At 40.5% G+C, this 16,782-nt stretch overlaps 1 protein-coding gene across 1 annotated transcript; it reads left to right on the top strand.

The window, feature by feature from the left end:
- Positions 1 to 961: 961 nt before the first annotated feature.
- Positions 962 to 12,840, top strand: LOC119498228 (myosin-7-like). The gene is made up of 37 exons (XM_037786874.1): positions 962 to 1,162; positions 1,255 to 1,398; positions 1,507 to 1,663; positions 1,758 to 1,785; positions 1,871 to 1,979; positions 2,073 to 2,165; positions 2,250 to 2,313; positions 2,402 to 2,500; positions 2,608 to 2,711; positions 2,824 to 2,962; positions 3,478 to 3,596; positions 3,688 to 3,837; positions 3,926 to 4,096; positions 4,196 to 4,505; positions 4,760 to 4,830; positions 5,748 to 5,953; positions 6,344 to 6,467; positions 6,735 to 6,871; positions 7,093 to 7,348; positions 7,442 to 7,684; positions 8,244 to 8,420; positions 8,536 to 8,681; positions 8,764 to 8,854; positions 8,960 to 9,349; positions 9,483 to 9,609; positions 9,681 to 9,799; positions 9,877 to 10,073; positions 10,154 to 10,337; positions 10,425 to 10,590; positions 10,670 to 10,794; positions 10,892 to 11,200; positions 11,289 to 11,492; positions 11,580 to 11,876; positions 11,967 to 12,071; positions 12,178 to 12,273; positions 12,380 to 12,514; positions 12,722 to 12,840. The coding sequence occupies exons 1-37, from the start codon at positions 962 to 964 to the stop codon at positions 12,740 to 12,742; spliced, it is 5,814 nt and encodes a 1,937-aa protein (XP_037642802.1). The 3' UTR covers positions 12,743 to 12,840.
- Positions 12,841 to 16,782: the final 3,942 nt, after the last annotated feature.

Raw genomic sequence — 16,782 nt, 5'->3', positions numbered from 1 at the left:
TGATGGCTTTAGTATCTGTCACCTTCAGCTGCACTCGCAAAATCAATCTGCGGGCGGCTGTGGCTCAGAGGGTAGAGGGTAGCAGCTTGTCCTCCAATCGCAAGATCAGTGGTTCGATCCCCGAACTGCTCCGAGTCACATGTCCATGTGTCCTTGAGCAAGACACTTAACTCCAAATTGCTCCCGAAGGCATAGCCATCGGTGTGTGAATGAGTATTTAGATTAGATCCTGATGGGCAAAGCTGGCTCTTTGTATGGCAGCCTCTGCCATCAGTGTATGAATGTGTGTGTGAATGGGTGAATGCTGACATGTAGTGTAAAGTGATTTGAGGAGTCGGAAGACTAGAAAAGCGCGGTATAAATGCAAGTCCATTTACCATTTACCAAATCACAATTGTTACATGCAATGAATGCCATTGGCGCCACCACAAACCGGTGCTGGTTGGGTTTTACAATGTTACAATTTGAATGTTACACAATGTTGGGCTCAGTGGTCGATGACTGTCAGTCATCGGTGATGGACGACGACATCGTTCATCGGCCCAACCCTAGATTAAGAGCTCAAAGTCATTTCAATTTAAAATTATATTTTAAAACTATGTTGACTAATATTAGTTGAATTTCTGTTTAGTTTTTTACTTTACTCCCTGATCATTTGTCTCGTGGACCATCCGCTCACCGGCTGGATACCTGTGCTGCGTGCACATTGATATCATGACGGGAAAAGAAAGTAATTTTCTCTGAATAAAAAATTAATATGCACAGCGGGCCTGGTACTATCTAGCTTGTCATTATTATACATGTGCTATGCTGATGGCCACTGTATTGTATGGAAAGTTGTGACACAAGTCCTGATTTACACATTCTATAATAATTCACAATACATGATGCTGCTTTATGATCATGGTAATACTATCAGAAGTAATGGCTCAACATGTGTAAATCTGTAACAGGTTGAGAGATGGGTGACGCTGCCATGAGGGAGTTTGGGGTCGCTGCTTCTTTTCTGAGAAAGTCTGACAAAGAGCGTCTGGAGGCCCAGACCCGTATATTTGACATGAAGAAGGAGTGCTTTGTTCCTGACCCTGCAGTTGAGTACGTCAAAGCTACCATCACCAGTCGCGATGGTGACAAAGTGACCGCCAACACTGAATTTGGAAAGGTAGACCAATCTCAGCTGACATACATATTTCTAGAGAGGCGTTTGGTTAGGTTTTGGTCAGTGTGATTTCTAAAATGATTTTCTTTCTGCAGACCGTGACGGTGAAGGAGTGTGATGTGCACCCTCAGAACCCGCCAAAGTTTGATAAAATTGAAGACATGGCGATGTTCACCTTCCTCCATGAGCCCGCTGTGCTGTTTAACCTCAAAGAGCGTTATGCAGCATGGATGATTTACGTAAGACAATAAAACAGTAACATGATTCTTCGATGATAAAGCATGCGTTAATAAGCAACATCCTTATGAGTAAGTAACACATTATGTTCTATTCTCTTACTATGACAGACCTACTCTGGGCTCTTCTGTGTGACTGTCAACCCCTACAAGGCACTGCCAGTCTACAGCCAAGAGGTGGTTGGTGCCTATAGAGGAAAGAAGAGGAGTGAAGCTCCTCCTCATATCTTCTCCATTTCTGACAATGCCTACCAGTACTTGCTGTCAGGTAAATCATCTATTTTAGCCTTCATTTTCTTTAAATATATTTAACTCTGATGTCCATTTTTTAATGATAATTTGAAAATGTGTCTTGCTGACAGACAGAGAAAACCAGTCTATCCTTATCACGTAAGTCACACAGCCAAAACAAATCTCTTCAGTAGTTAAAGGTCATAGGTCTTGGACTAAAACGTTCTGTCTCTCTTCCACTCAGCGGAGAATCCGGTGCTGGAAAGACTGTCAACACCAAGCGTGTCATTCAGTACTTTGCCAGCATCGCTGCTTCCCCGGGTTTGAAGAAAGACCTAGCTGCTGAGAAGAAGGTACTGTACTACAAAATATATTCTTTAATATTTCCCAAGTATCAGTTGTAAAGCACAATTTAACTTCTTGACAAACGTCTTTGACAAAATCAGGGTACCCTGGAGGATCAAATCATTCAGGCTAACCCTGCTTTGGAGGCCTTTGGGAATGCCAAGACCATCAGGAATGACAACTCCTCTAGATTTGTGAGTGTCTGTGTGCCTGCAAATGGTAATTTCTAAATTGAAATGAATCAACTGGACTAAAATGTGTGGCTCTCTTCCTCTTAGGGTAAATTTATCCGCATTCATTTTGATAACCGAGGAAAGCTGGCCTCTGCTGATATTGAAACCTGTAAGTGACATGATTTATGTAACAAAATTTTAAGGTATTACCTATCAACTTATCAGTGTACCACAATAACAATTGCGTTCTCTAACAGACCTTCTGGAAAAGTCTCGTGTAACCTTCCAGCTCAAAGCGGAGAGGGACTACCACATTTTCTACCAGATCTTGTCTCAGAAGAAACCTGAACTTCTTGGTATGTATGGGACAAAAATACAGTAAATCTCAAGAGACATCAAAAGTGAGAGTTATTACTGTATTTGAACACAGATATTTAATAATTTGTTTTCATTCACTCCTTAGAAATGTTGCTCATCACCAACAACCCCTATGACTACCCCTTCATCTCCCAAGGAGAGACGACAGTAGCCTCTATCAATGATTCTGAAGAGCTGATGGCCACTGATGTGAGTAACAAAAATAGCTAAAAATCTTCAAAACCCAGCCAAAAATGAATTTAAAAATCAACCTTTACTTTGCCAGAGATGCATTTTTGATCCAATAATATATTTTTTTCAGGATGCCTTTGATGTGCTGGGCTTCATTCAAGAAGAGAAGAACGGAATTTACAAGATGATTGGGGCCATCATGCATCATGGCAACATGAAGTTCAAGTTGAGGCAGCGTGAAGAGCAAGCGGAGGCTGATGGCACTGAAGGTGAAAGATTTTTTTTTTAAACAAACTACAACCTTTCGTGTTAAAGAAATTAGGGATAACAGAATGATGAGGACCTTGAACAAGCCCCCAGGAAGAGCGCCGGTCGTTGATCCCAACTTTCGTAGTGGCCAAACGGCGGCACTACAACTTCCGTGTCCGTCACGTGATGCCATTGGGCCGAAAAATACTTTTTCCCGTAGAATTACATTGGGAAAGAGATGTCTGTAACTCAGCCGCTAATTTTTTTTGAGGCAAATCACTCCCCAGTACGAACACTATTACCCTTACCCTTCTACCCTTATTTTAACGCTACCGCGTATGTCCGACGGCCCAAAAAAGATCCGGGTACTTTTCCGGACGGAAGTCAAGCCATTTTGGCATCATGCGACACTGTGCAACTTTCATAAGAATTAACGGGGCCTCGCCTCCAACACTGTATCCAGTTCTCTTAATGCATCCAAGACCTTGAAAGGTAGCGATAACCTTGATGAATTAATGTCCCAATTTCTCAACAGTTGCTGACAAAGTTGCGTATCTGATGGGCCTGAACTCCGCCGACCTCATCAAAGGTCTCTGTCACCCGAGAGTCAAAGTAGGAAACGAGTGGGTCACCAAGGGACAAAATGTCGCCCAGGTGAAAGAATATATATTTTTTTTTTTTTGTTTGATTCCAAAATAAAGTCTCGGAAATTTTACTACAGTGTTTTTATGTATTTCCTTGTTAGGTGTACTATTCCGTTGGTGCACTGTCTAAATCAGTGTATGAGAGGATGTTTCTGTGGATGGTGATAAGAATCAACCAATCCCTGGACACCAAGCAGCCTCGCCAGTACTTCATTGGAGTGCTAGACATTGCTGGGTTTGAAATCTTTGATGTGAGTTTGACAAGAATACATATGAAGTATTCTTTGGTTAAAGGAGAACGTATTCAGCCTAGTCATACTGTGGACCGTTTCATTACAGTTCAACACCTTTGAGCAGCTGTGCATCAACTTCACCAATGAAAAACTGCAACAGTTTTTCAACCACCACATGTTTGTGCTGGAGCAGGAAGAGTACAAAAAAGAGGGCATTGAATGGACTTTCATAGATTTTGGAATGGACTTGCAGGCCTGTATTGACCTGATTGAAAAGGTGAGAGACTGGATTATTACATGTTCAGACATACATAAAGATTGATTGTAAATATTGTCATTTTTTTTTTCTTCAAATCAATCATTTTTGTTTCCTCAGCCCATGGGCATCATGTCCATCCTTGAAGAGGAATGCATGTTTCCCAAAGCATCTGATGCCACCTTTAAAGCAAAGCTCTATGACAATCATCTGGGGAAATCCGCCAACTTCCAGAAGCCCAGAATTATCAAAGGAAGACCAGAGGCCCATTTCTCCCTGGTTCACTATGCTGGAACTGTTGATTATAATATCAACAACTGGCTGGTGAAGGACAAGGATCCCCTGAATGAGACCGTGGTTGGGCTCTACCAGAAGTCTAGTCTCAAGCTGTTATCTGTCCTCTTTGCAAATTATGCGGGATCAGATACAGGTAGGAATCAATTGAATGTACTGCATTTGTCACAGCGAGAACCATTAAGCTTTTATCTATTCTTTTTGCTGGTTATGCAGGAGCTGATGCAGGTATGTGGAAATGAGATTAATGTAAATGAATTAAAACTTTACAGTAAAGGTTAACAATTATTAACATATTGGTATAGATTCAATTACTGTACAATTTTCGTACAGTTTTCTGTACACTAAATTTTGACAGAATGATTTTAATTATTTTATTTTAATTTGCAGATTCTGGTGGGAAGGGCAAAGGTAGCAAGAAGAAAGGTTCATCCTTCCAAACTGTATCAGCTTTGCACAGGGTTAGTAAATATGTCTGAATGGCTACTTCATGTGTAATGAAGCAATGACCCAGGTTCTCCAAGTGGAGAGACTATGTCTTTACATATTCCACATGTACGGGAACTGACACCCACAGGGGCAGCGGACGTGGATACTCTTTAAGACAGATCACCTGGCGGTGGCCATGCACTAGTTAGCAACACATGATTATATAAGCACCACGCATGAATGGCCTCTCCGGTTAACCTTGATTGGAACGCATTTTGGAGCAGCTTTTAGCTGGAGAGATAGCCTTTCCACTCGAAGAACCTTCCGTTCTCTATCGTGTCAAGACTATCTATCCACCCTACGTATTCCATATGTAGATATGCAGACCCAGGAGCAAGGCTAGCTTTGATAAAAAAAAGATAGAGACATCACTCTGAGCAAAGGTCCTTTCTCGTAAGAGCCCTGGTCCCATAGGCATGTCGGGCCACGTCCTACTGCATTGAGCCCAGCACACGCTCAGTTAATGGGGTGCCGGCTGCCATGTTCATGCAGTAGAACCTGATAAAGGTCATTACGGAGTCGACCAAGAGGCCTCCGTACAAATCTCAGATAGTGGGGCACCCTGCCAGTATGCCCATGAGGTAGCGAGGTCCTGTCTGGAATGTACACGCACCCCTGCCAGAGCGTAGTCTTAGAGACTGGTTGCCCAAGGTAGTTAGGTTTGTAGATAGACAAGACGATGGCGGAGGATTTGGTGTCAAAGCGAAAAGCAAAAAGCACCTATTTGGCAATATTTTGGATTTAAACCCAATGCTATAAGCAAACCATAACGTTAATGAGGCAATGGAATATGTAGGGTGGAGAGATGGTCTCGACACGATAGAGAACTGAGAGATATGTGTCACAATAATCACCTAAACTGGGTGTTAAACACTCATTACCTCCCTAGGAGAACCTGAACAAGCTGATGACCAACTTGAGGTCTACTCACCCTCACTTTGTACGCTGCATCATCCCCAATGAGACCAAGACTCCTGGGGCCATGGAGAACCCTCTGGTGATGCACCAGCTGCGCTGTAACGGTGTGCTGGAAGGCATCAGGATCTGCAGAAAGGGCTTCCCCAACAGGATCCTCTATGGAGATTTCAAACAGAGGTATCTGTCAGATATATACAAATGGGTGACAAACTAAAGAAAAAAAAACAACATCAAGTCTTCACGGCAGTTTCAAGGTGCCTTGAGATTCTCGAAGTGCCTGCCACTCTGATGGGAGGCATGGACACCATTCTATCATAAGATATTCCCTCATTTAGTGTTTTGATGATGAGCACTGTTTAACACCGTGCTCCAAATATCTCCAATGGGTGTTCAATTTGGTCGTTATGCCTCTCTACTTAACTTTTTTTTCTTTTAATTTGTCACTCGGTGACATATTCTACTATCTACCAGTGATAGTTATTTAGTTGGGCATATTTTAGTAGTACTATTTATTATTTTACATAAAATGAAATAAAACTGAAATGATCTTTTATCTTCATTACCCAGATACCGCATTTTGAACCCAAATGCTATCCCTGAGGGACAGTTCATCGATAACAAAAAAGCTGCAGAGAAGCTTTTGGGCTCCTTGGATATAGACCATAACCAGTACAAACTAGGGCACACCAAGGTAAGTATTTTTTACATACATTTTTGCGTATATACAGTAGTATATATATATTTTTTGTGGTTTTCTATTGACCACAATTCTTTAACTGCAGACAAACGTGGAAGATCACTTTGTTTAGCTACACCTGCTATCATTCACATTATTACTATCTATGTAATAACATATTGAGCGGGGCATGAGCTATCGTCCTTCAACACACACATATGCCCTAAACGTGGGCGTCTCTTGTACTTGACGCAGCTGATCTAATCTGTTTGCAAAAATCAGGTGTTCTTCAAAGCTGGCCTGCTTGGTCTGCTGGAGGAGATGCGAGATGACCGCTTAACTCTAATCATCACCAGGCTCCAGGCAAGGGCACGAGGTGTTCTGGCAAGAATTGAATTCCAGAAGATTGTAGAACGCAGGTACGTGCATGAAATTAATTGAAATATGCTGAATATCCAAATAAAATGAAAAAAAAGATTCAAGGTGACAATTAAGATATACCTTTTTCTCACAATCTCACTATATTCTGACAAACTATTGTATCTTGGGAGCACAGACAAGATACAGACTTTGTGTCCTGGAAATAATTACTTGTGTTGCTCCACAACATTACAATATCTTTATGAATCAATGTCCACAGGGATTCACTACTTGTGATCCAATGGAACATCCGTGCCTTCATGGTGGTCAAGAATTGGCCCTGGATGAAGATGTACTTCAAGATTAAACCTCTGTTGAGATCAGCAGAGAGTGAGAAGGAGATGGCCAACATGAAGGAAGAGTTTGCCAAACTAAAAGAGGCTTACGCAAAATCTGAGGCCCGCAAGAAGGAACTTGAAGAGAAAATGGTCTCTCTTCTCCAAGAGAAGAACGACCTGCAGCTCCAAGTTCAATCCGTACGTTTAAAATCTGTCAGCATTACAAATAATATTAAAATCAAAATCAAGTCTGTTGGTGTCTAACGCTGTGCCTTTTTTAAATAATAACAGGAGCAGGATAATCTGGGTGATGCTGAAGAAAGATGCGAGGGGCTGATCAAGAGCAAGATTCAGCTGGAGGCAAAAATCAAAGAGCTGACTGAGAGGCTGGAGGATGAGGAGGAGATGAATGCTGAACTGACTGCTAAGAAGAGGAAGCTGGAGGATGAGTGCTCTGAGTTAAAGAAAGACATCGATGACTTAGAGTTAACTCTGGCTAAAGTGGAGAAAGAGAAGCACGCCACTGAGAACAAGGTAATACACAACATAAAAATATTCTACAGACAATGTCTCTAGAGCCCCTTTCCTACTGGACAAAAAAACAAAAAGAAAACACTAGCACCCAATAACATCTGCTTTTGTCTTCAGTGGGAAAAGTTACAATCTGCATCCATTAAAACATGCAATTGATATGCTCTCTTCAAAGCCACCAGACTCCAGTCAGAAAACAGTAATTTTACCTCTCTGATCGTCATAAAGCACACTTCATTCAACAAACAAAATTAAATTTATCAAAACCATCTTATTAGTCTTTCCACTGTTCCCACAATCACCAACTCTGGCTTGAGAGACTGAATAAGATAAGATAAGGGGTCTATCGCCTAGTTTTAGTGGGTTTTCCTGTGTTTAAAAAAACTGTAAATACTCGCTAATTTTGTGTGGAAAGGGTATAGAGCTGCTCTGATTGTCCTTGATCTAAAATGGCAAATGTTCCATCCAAATTATTACTTCGGTTGATAAAACTTGGCACACAGAACGCTGATGCCGTGGGTCTAGGAATTTTGACTAAAAATCTAAACTTGACTTGCAACAGGTGAAGAACCTGGTCGAAGAGATGTCTGCTCAGGATGAAATCATTGCCAAGTTGACCAAGGAAAAGAAAGCCTTACAGGAAGCTCAACAGCAAACACTGGATGATCTGCAGAGTGAAGAAGACAAAGTCAACGTTCTGACCAAGGCCAAGGCTAAGCTGGAGCAGCAAGTGGATGATGTAAGAACATAGTAATAAGAGTGTGGTGGAATGTTTTAAAAATAAATAAATAAATTAAAAAAAAGAATATTATGAAAAAATTAAACTGAAAGGCTGTAATTATCACCCACCACAGCTCGAAGGATCCCTTGAGCAAGAAAAGAAAATACGCATGGATCTGGAGAGAGCAAAGCGGAAGCTTGAGGGAGACCTGAAGTTAAATCTAGAGAGTGTCATGGACCTGGAAAATGACAAGCAGCAACTTGAAGAGAGGCTGAAAAAGTAATATGAATATGTGTCAAAACATGAATAGATTTAAAACTTTGTGTCAGCTGGTACATTTTACATCATTTTTTATCCACAGGAAAGATTTTGAAATCAGCCAACTGACTGGCAAAATAGAAGACGAGCAAGCAATGAGTGCCCAGCTTCTGAAAAAATTGAAGGAGTTGCAGGTAATGTTACATAAGGAGAAGATCGTTAATTTACTGGCGCAAGGATGTGATATTGCCACAATTCATAGCCATTCAAAGCAAAAACTAACTTTCATTTTGGTCTAGGCCCGCATTGAGGAGCTGGAGGAAGAGCTGGAGGCAGAGCGAGCTGCCCGATCCAAGGTCGAGAAGCAGAGAGCAGACTTGGCCAGAGAGCTGGAGGAGATCAGTGAGAGGCTGGAGGAAGCTGGTGGAGCAACATCCGTCCAGATTGAGATGAACAAGAAGAGGGAGGCTGAGTTCCAGAAACTCCGCAGAGACCTCGAAGAGGCCACTCTGCAGCATGAAGCCACTGCTGCCACACTCAGGAAGAAACAAGCTGACAGTGTGGCTGATCTGGGAGAGCAGATCGACAACCTGCAGAGAGTCAAGCAGAAACTGGAAAAGGAGAAGAGTGAGCTCAGACTGGAGCTGGATGATGTGGTCTCCAATATGGAACATATTGTGAAGTCTAAGGTAAAATACTTTTATGTATGATATGCTTCTCTACTCATAGGTTGATTACATTTTTATTTTGTTAGTCCAAGACACCTTTCATTCCTTTTGAAGTTATGAAGTTATGTGCTATGGTTAATGTTTTTGTTTCCAGAATAATTTGGAGAAAATGTGCAGAACTCTGGAAGACCAGATGAATGAATACAAAACAAAAGCAGACGAGGGACAGCGCACCATCAATGACTTCTCATTGCAGAAAGCAAAGCTTCAAACTGAGAATGGTATGCATTTGATTTGAACAGTGTGTTTGGGATATTATTAAGTACTAATTTTATTCTTCTATCAAAATTAGGTGAACTTGCAAGGCGGCTTGAGGAAAAGGAATCCCTGGTGTCTCAACTAACCAGAGGAAAAATGTCCTACACTCAACAAATTGAAGACCTTAAAAGACAACTAGAGGAGGAAAGCAAGGTAGAAACCAAATACCAGTGGGAACTTGGTACAAATGGTGGAACATGAAGATGCACTAATATATGCTTTCATTTCAGGCCAAGAACGCTTTTGCCCATGCAGTGCAGGCTGCTCGTCATGACTGTGACCTGCTCAGGGAGCAGTATGAGGAGGAGCAGGAGGCCAAGGCTGAATTGCAGCGCGGCATGTCAAAGGCGAACTCGGAGGTGGCTCAGTGGAGAACTAAGTACGAAACTGATGCCATCCAGAGAACCGAGGAACTGGAGGAGGCTAAGTGAGTAAAATGTATTTTCACCGAACAACTCAGCAAAGTTTGAAAGCAATTAACCCTGAATAAATTCTATCATAATGCAGAAAGAAGCTGGCCCAGCGTCTGCAGGACGCTGAGGAGACCGTTGAAGCAGTGAATGCTAAATGTTCGTCTCTGGAGAAGACCAAACACAGGCTGCAGAATGAGATTGAAGATCTCATGGTGGATGTGGAGAGGTCTAATGCTGCTGCTGCTGCTCTGGACAAGAAGCAAAGAAACTTTGACAAGGTTGGATTTAAAATACAAACAGTATGGTACTTTTGCTCTTTTAGATGAAGAATTAGAGTATCATTGACCTTTACATACATATTTCAGGTCTTGGCAGAATGGAAACAGAAGTATGAAGAGTCCCAAACAGAGCTGGAGAGCTCTCAGAAGGAAGCCAGGTCTCTGAGCACTGAGCTCTTCAAACTGAAGAACTCCTACGAAGAATCTCTTGAACATCTGGAGACCATGAAGAGAGAGAACAAGAACCTGCAGGGTAAAGTTAACACCAGCTTACACCTCTATTGCAGATTTTGTTCTAATGACCAAACTTAATTATAATTTTTTTTCCCCAGAGGAAATATCTGACCTCACTGAGCAAATTAGTGAGAATGCAAAGAGTATTCATGAGCTTGAGAAGATTCGAAAACAGGTGGAACAAGAGAAGTCTGAGATACAAACAGCCCTGGAGGAAGCAGAGGTATGTTGAATGTTTTAACGGTGGACCTCATCAACATATTTTGGTAATGGGTAATAACTAGTCATATCTATAATTTGCATTCTATATTTCGTGATAGGCCACACTGGAGCATGAGGAAGGGAAGATTCTCAGAGCCCAGCTCGAGTTCAACCAGATTAAGGCAGAGATGGAGCGCAAGCTGGCCGAGAAAGATGAAGAGATGGAGCAAGCAAAGAGAAACCAACTGCGAATTGTGGATTCTCTTCAGAGCTCTCTCGAGGCCGAGACTCGCAGCAGGAATGAGGCTCTCCGTTTGAAGAAGAAGATGGAGGGAGACCTCAATGAGATGGAGATCCAGCTAAGCCAGGCCAACAGGCAGGCAGCGGAGGCTCAGAAACAACTTAGGGCTGTTAATGCACATCTGAAGGTATGAATGAACTGGAGAAGAAATATGCAATTGCTGTAACACAAATAACTTAAACTAACTCAAAATTCTTTGGGATTTCATCTTCCAGGATGCTCAGCTCCAGCTTGATGAATCTCTTCGAGCCAATGATGATCTGAGGGAAAACAATGCCATGGTTGAGAGACGCAACAACCTGCTTCAGGCCGAAGTAGAGGAGCTCAGGGCTGCTCTGGAGCAATCTGAGAGAGCTCGCAAACTTGCTGAGCAAGAGTTGCTTGACGTTACTGAAAGGGTGCAGCTACTGCACTCACAGGTGAGATACAGTGATTATCAATACGTCTTAGCATGTTTGTTTTACATTCACTGTCCCGATGCAAATTCTACTATTTATGTAAACTAGAACACTAGCCTGATAAATCATAAGAAGAAGCTGGAGGTCGATGCATCCCAGCTTCAGACAGAAGTAGAAGATGCGGTGCAGGAGTGCAGAAATGCCGAAGAGAAGGCGAAGAAGGCCATTACTGATGCCGCCATGATGGCGGAAGAGCTGAAGAAAGAGCAGGACACCAGCGCTCACCTGGAGCGTATGAAGAAAAACATGGAGCAAACCATCAAAGACCTGCAGCACCGTCTGGATGAAGCTGAACAGATCGCCTTGAAGGGGGGCAAGAAGCAGGTGCAGAAGCTCGAGGCCAGGGTGAGTATAAGTTGGCTCTTTGCATCATTTAATTATGTAAAATAAATAGCAGATGTGTTGGCTTACTTTTGTTGCGACTACATCATGCAGGTCAAGGAACTTGAAAATGAGGTGGATAGTGAACAAAAAAAGGCCAGTGAGGCCGCAAAGGGAGCAAAAAAGTATGAAAGACGTCTCAAGGAGCTTACCTATCAGGTAACTATGAATCTGGACCTACGTCCGTTTATCGTATGAAAATTAAATTCAGAATAAAAATATACATACTGTACATCTTATTTTATGCCGTTTTTGCACAATTTAGACAGAAGAAGACCGTAAAAATCTCGTACGTCTTCAAGATTTGGTGGACAAGCTGCAGCTTAAGGTCAAAAGCTATAAGAAGGTTTCTGAAGATTCTGTAAGTGCAATGAAATTTATATGCAAAACTTGTATCTTAGCAGTGAAACTAAACATATCTCAGAAGATATAATAGATTAACTTATGTGGTGGTGTCTGTTCTACAGGAGGAACAGGCCAACAATAACCTTACCAAGTTTCGTAAGCTTCAACATGAGCTTGATGAAGCTGAAGAGCGAGCCGACATTGCCGAGTCTCAGGTCAACAAGCTACGTGCCAAGAGTCGGGATTTGGGGTCAAAGGTCGGTATACACATATTCTCACAGAACATTTTTTTGTCTAGCAGTGAAAAGTCATTGGGCATTGGTTATTATTCTTTTACTCTTCTGAGGGGCCTTAAGGGTGACTAACATGGGGATGCTGGTTCAATCCATTATGACACAAGGGTTGAAGTAATAGTAGTTAATAAAAAAAAAAATGTATCATGTATTTTCTTTCTTTTGTTTCAGAGAGGACTTGATGAAGAGTGAAGTTTCCTCAAAAATGATAATTTCTGAGGCACCTGTTGCCTGGTGTCTCCCTAAGCATGTCTTTTGTTCAGTAGAATAAATATAATTTGCATCTTAAACAGTTTCTTGACTTTTCATTGACAAAGGCTATAGTGGTTCATAATTATAGGGAAGTAAACGTATTTCTACAATTAATAAAATAAATAAAAACAAACTATAAATAAATTGAGAAATATAATAATCACATCAGTATAATAAACAAAGAATAAATAAGTGAAACGTGCTATGACAAAGAAAGTCAAAAATGTGTGTTGTATTTCAAAATGTAACTTTTACTGCTGAATTGCATTTCAGGAAATGTATTTTCCTTCAGCTACGTAGTCCAATCTTTTTGTCCAATATGCAAAATATTTTTATGCCACTCATATTCCTCTAGGTCGATTGGGATTCTAAATCGACAGACCTATGACTCCTAAGTGAATTGTTATATCCCATCAATTCAATAATTCGAACTACCGTAGTGTGTATGTGTGTGTTAAATATTATGTATAAAACAGACAAAAAAGTAAATTTCGTATGTTGTGATTTCATTGGACACTGACAAATTGTAGTTGGCCAAAAAATACCAAAAACCCCAAAAACGTGAAACCTGTAAAGGTTTTATTCAAATAATTAGACTGTCCCTTCAGGAAAAATCAATTCTGCTGAAGAAAACATTATCCTGAAAACTGAAAAAGGGCGTATACATTACTGACTACAACTTCTGTTGCTTTTAAATTAAATTGTCTTTGTGAAGACAATATAATACGAGGTTCACTCAGGCTTGCTTCATTATGTGGGTCTTTAAAAATAAAAGAACAAAAAAGAAGATTTGTGGTTTCCAAGTATTTGTCTTGTAGGAGGGAACATAAACTATTCCATTTTCACTTACTCCATCTCCTATCATTAGCCAGTAAATATACTGGACTTTTCCCAACCTCATTCATCTGACGTTGCAAAAGTCATTCAGCATCATGATCAGCAGAGTGCGCTCACACGTTATATTTTTTTAGTTTGGTAAAGGGGTCTTGCTAAAGGACAATAATGACCCGTTACAGAGTAGTAATAACACTTATTGTGCTATTTTAATGCTGATAATACTACACAGCTGGTAAATCATTACTAAGGGGTTTATGGTTTTACCTTTTCTTTGGAATTCAAGCATTACAACATAGTTTTTCTTGCAACATTGCTAATTCAAAATAAACACAAATACAGTATTTCCCAAGAAGTGTCAAGGTGATAAGACTGCAGGATGTTAATGCCTCAATCCCTCACTGAAAAAGCTGACTACAGGCAGAGTTATACAGAAGATTTTGCTGGCACAACTGAGAAGAAATTCCACATTCTCAATATTAAACATGGGTCCACCAAATAATAAAGTATTTTGACAGAATTTACTTGATTGGTTCACTACTTGGCAAATAACCAGATCACAACCGCTTTTCTAGGGAGAACTGTCCACTGCACAGGAAACATTGCATTTTGAGTAGCACTTTATCAAACGTGGAACATTAGAGGAGGATCTGGGTAGCTAGTACGTACATAAATGCCACAGCAAAAAAGACTAATCCCCTACGCTACAATGGATATATAACATAATAAAACAAGAACCTCATCAATTGTATTATAAAAGCTGCTGTAGTGCAACCTAGTGGTAAATGAAATGTTCTATCATTGTATTACTGTTCTGCAAGGTAATTGCAACTCAAAAAATAACCATCTAGCCATTTAAAATTTGCTTCTTCCACAAAATTGGACATCATTGCTTTTTACATAAATGTAACTCATAATGTTTGTCTCATTTTAGTCTGTAATCTTTACAGGCAAAAGATCTAAACTAGGAAAGTTAAAACTTCTAACCTTCATATCAGTAGTGGATGTCAGTCTTTCTCTGGAAACAAACATCTTCTTTTCAAAGCCACACCAGGGACGGCCATTTACGGACATCTTGACTGACATCAGATAATCTTGACTCGTCGTATTCGGGGGTAGAGTACCCCAAGAGAGATCTAGTGAATTCAAGCAACAACATTTCATCAGTCAAAATACAACATTGATAGTAAAAGTATATTGTGGCAAAATTAACTCTTTATCAGTTTTCCAATTTAGCAGATTTCCCAACAGATTAGCATCCTTAAAAAGTAGACAGTACAAGCTTTAAATGGTCAACAGTACCTTTCCATTATTTTGCCACGTCCTGGTCATTGTCTCATCGGAATACGAGCAGTACTCTGGATTTGAGTCCACACAGAGGTCCACAGTCTGAATAAGTGGGAAGAAGACAAGGCGAGAGAACCATCAACTCCTTGCCTCCACCAGAGCTCAACACCCCCTTAAAGGTGACCTTTCACAACAACAAAGAACAAATACTAACAATAGCATTTGCCGGCTCTGGTTTCAAACTTAAGTGAAGCAAGATGCCTCACACCTTCCCCTTATGCGTTCACGTGATGTAAAAGTCAGAGACACAAGGACTGCGGACAGCTGGGAATGAGACCTTTAATGGACGGCAGAGTGTTCTGCTAAAGCCTGGAATAGATCGAGGGATAAGTAAAGGAGATGAGATTTCTAGATTGAAGGCAAGCAGGGACAAAGACCTAGTGAGATGTGACGTGATAGGAAAGAAGACAGCTGAGGTTTCGGTTGCATTACCGGCCAGCGTGCTTTGTATGATTTCATCTGTACCGGAGAGTTTCACAATACAGTACCTGCTTTTAAATTCCATGTCAGTCCAATAAAATCATATGACATGTTTCAGAAAGCTCCCGGCTGCCATTATTCATGGTAGTTTCAGGTGCCTCATTGTACACACTTGAGTTGTTACGTATAATTTCTAAAATTTGGTCTGAATACAGACTCATTTAGCATATTCTAGTATACAAACAATGTAGTATCTAATATTACATTACATATAGTACATACAGTACATAATTGGTTTCTCGTGGGCTCATCACCTGTTGCTGCTGATCAAAAAATAAAAACCTGTCTCGACTACCTGCGTCACAAGCTGTCCCCAAACTGTCCTCTGAAACACCAAGCCCCCAAAGGCAGCCAGCAGGAATTTCACAAGTTATCTTTGTGCTCAAGGATAGAGAGAAGAAAACAATGCCGTGTCAACAGAAGCAGGCCAAGGGCACTCGCAGCGGGCAACTTTTGGATAGAAGCCCGGAGTATAGGTCACAACAATATGAATTTGTTTCAGTGCACAAACATATGTTTGCGAATGTAGGTTTTTATTATTTTCGAAAAAATAAATGACTGGAATTTGTCTGTATCTGTATACGGTGAGAAAAATAAGACAAATCTGAGATTTAAAATAATACAATTTCCAGTGCAAACCCTGCAGTTGAAATATTTATTGTTTTTTGTGTTCTGTCTTTAATTTCTTTAAATCTTTAATTATAATTAAAAACACAACAGCTAATTTGTGCCATTAGAAACACTTTTTGACATCTTTTAAAAGATCTTGAACTGATCTGCTCCTCAAAATCCAGGTAAAATACAAAAAAGTGAGCCTTTTATATATATCATGAGAATAATTATACACCCTAAAGATACCCTAAGACTTCCCAGGCACAGTCACTGACTTCATTACGAAAAAAACCCCCAAAACTTTTATGATACATTTATATTACACATAGAAATAAAAGAGAACATCATCTGCAAAACCTAGAATGTGCACATCTAACTTTTTGTCACTCTTAAGATATTTTCAATCAGCTGTTCATTTGTGTTCCGTATTCACGACGTTCAGTTTCATTTTCACTCCAACCATGTTTTTTTGCCTAAACCTAAAGTCACTCCAAGGGCAACTATAGTGGTTTTGATAACAAAACCTAAAATGAAGCAAAGGGCGTGACAAAGCAGCAATATGTGACGAGTTGGGATGAGAACGTGTTGTATAAGCTGAACATTATAAACGGACTATTAAGCCTTGTATCAAAGGGCCACGTATCACATAATAATAATCACATAGGCTACATATGATTCAGTCCGGTCATGAATGATGAAAACCAGTG

This window comes from Sebastes umbrosus, chromosome 12 (assembly GCF_015220745.1).
Source record: "Sebastes umbrosus isolate fSebUmb1 chromosome 12, fSebUmb1.pri, whole genome shotgun sequence".
NCBI lineage: Eukaryota > Metazoa > Chordata > Actinopteri > Perciformes > Sebastidae > Sebastes > Sebastes umbrosus.
This window is presented reverse-complemented; position numbering and strand designations above follow the sequence as displayed.

What these genes read in the sequence shown, in the direction of transcription:
- LOC119498228 (XM_037786874.1), top strand. Translation starts at nt 962, where the DNA reads ATGGGTGACGCTGCCATGAGGGAGTTTGGGGTCGCTGCTTCTTTTCTG. An exon ending in AAAAATTGAAGGAGTTGCAG is followed by an intron (nt 8,855 to 8,959) that starts GTAATGTTACAT and finishes ATTTTGGTCTAG; the next exon opens with GCCCGCATTGAGGAGCTGGA. An exon ending in CAGCCCTGGAGGAAGCAGAG is followed by an intron (nt 10,795 to 10,891) that starts GTATGTTGAATG and finishes ATTTCGTGATAG; the next exon opens with GCCACACTGGAGCATGAGGA.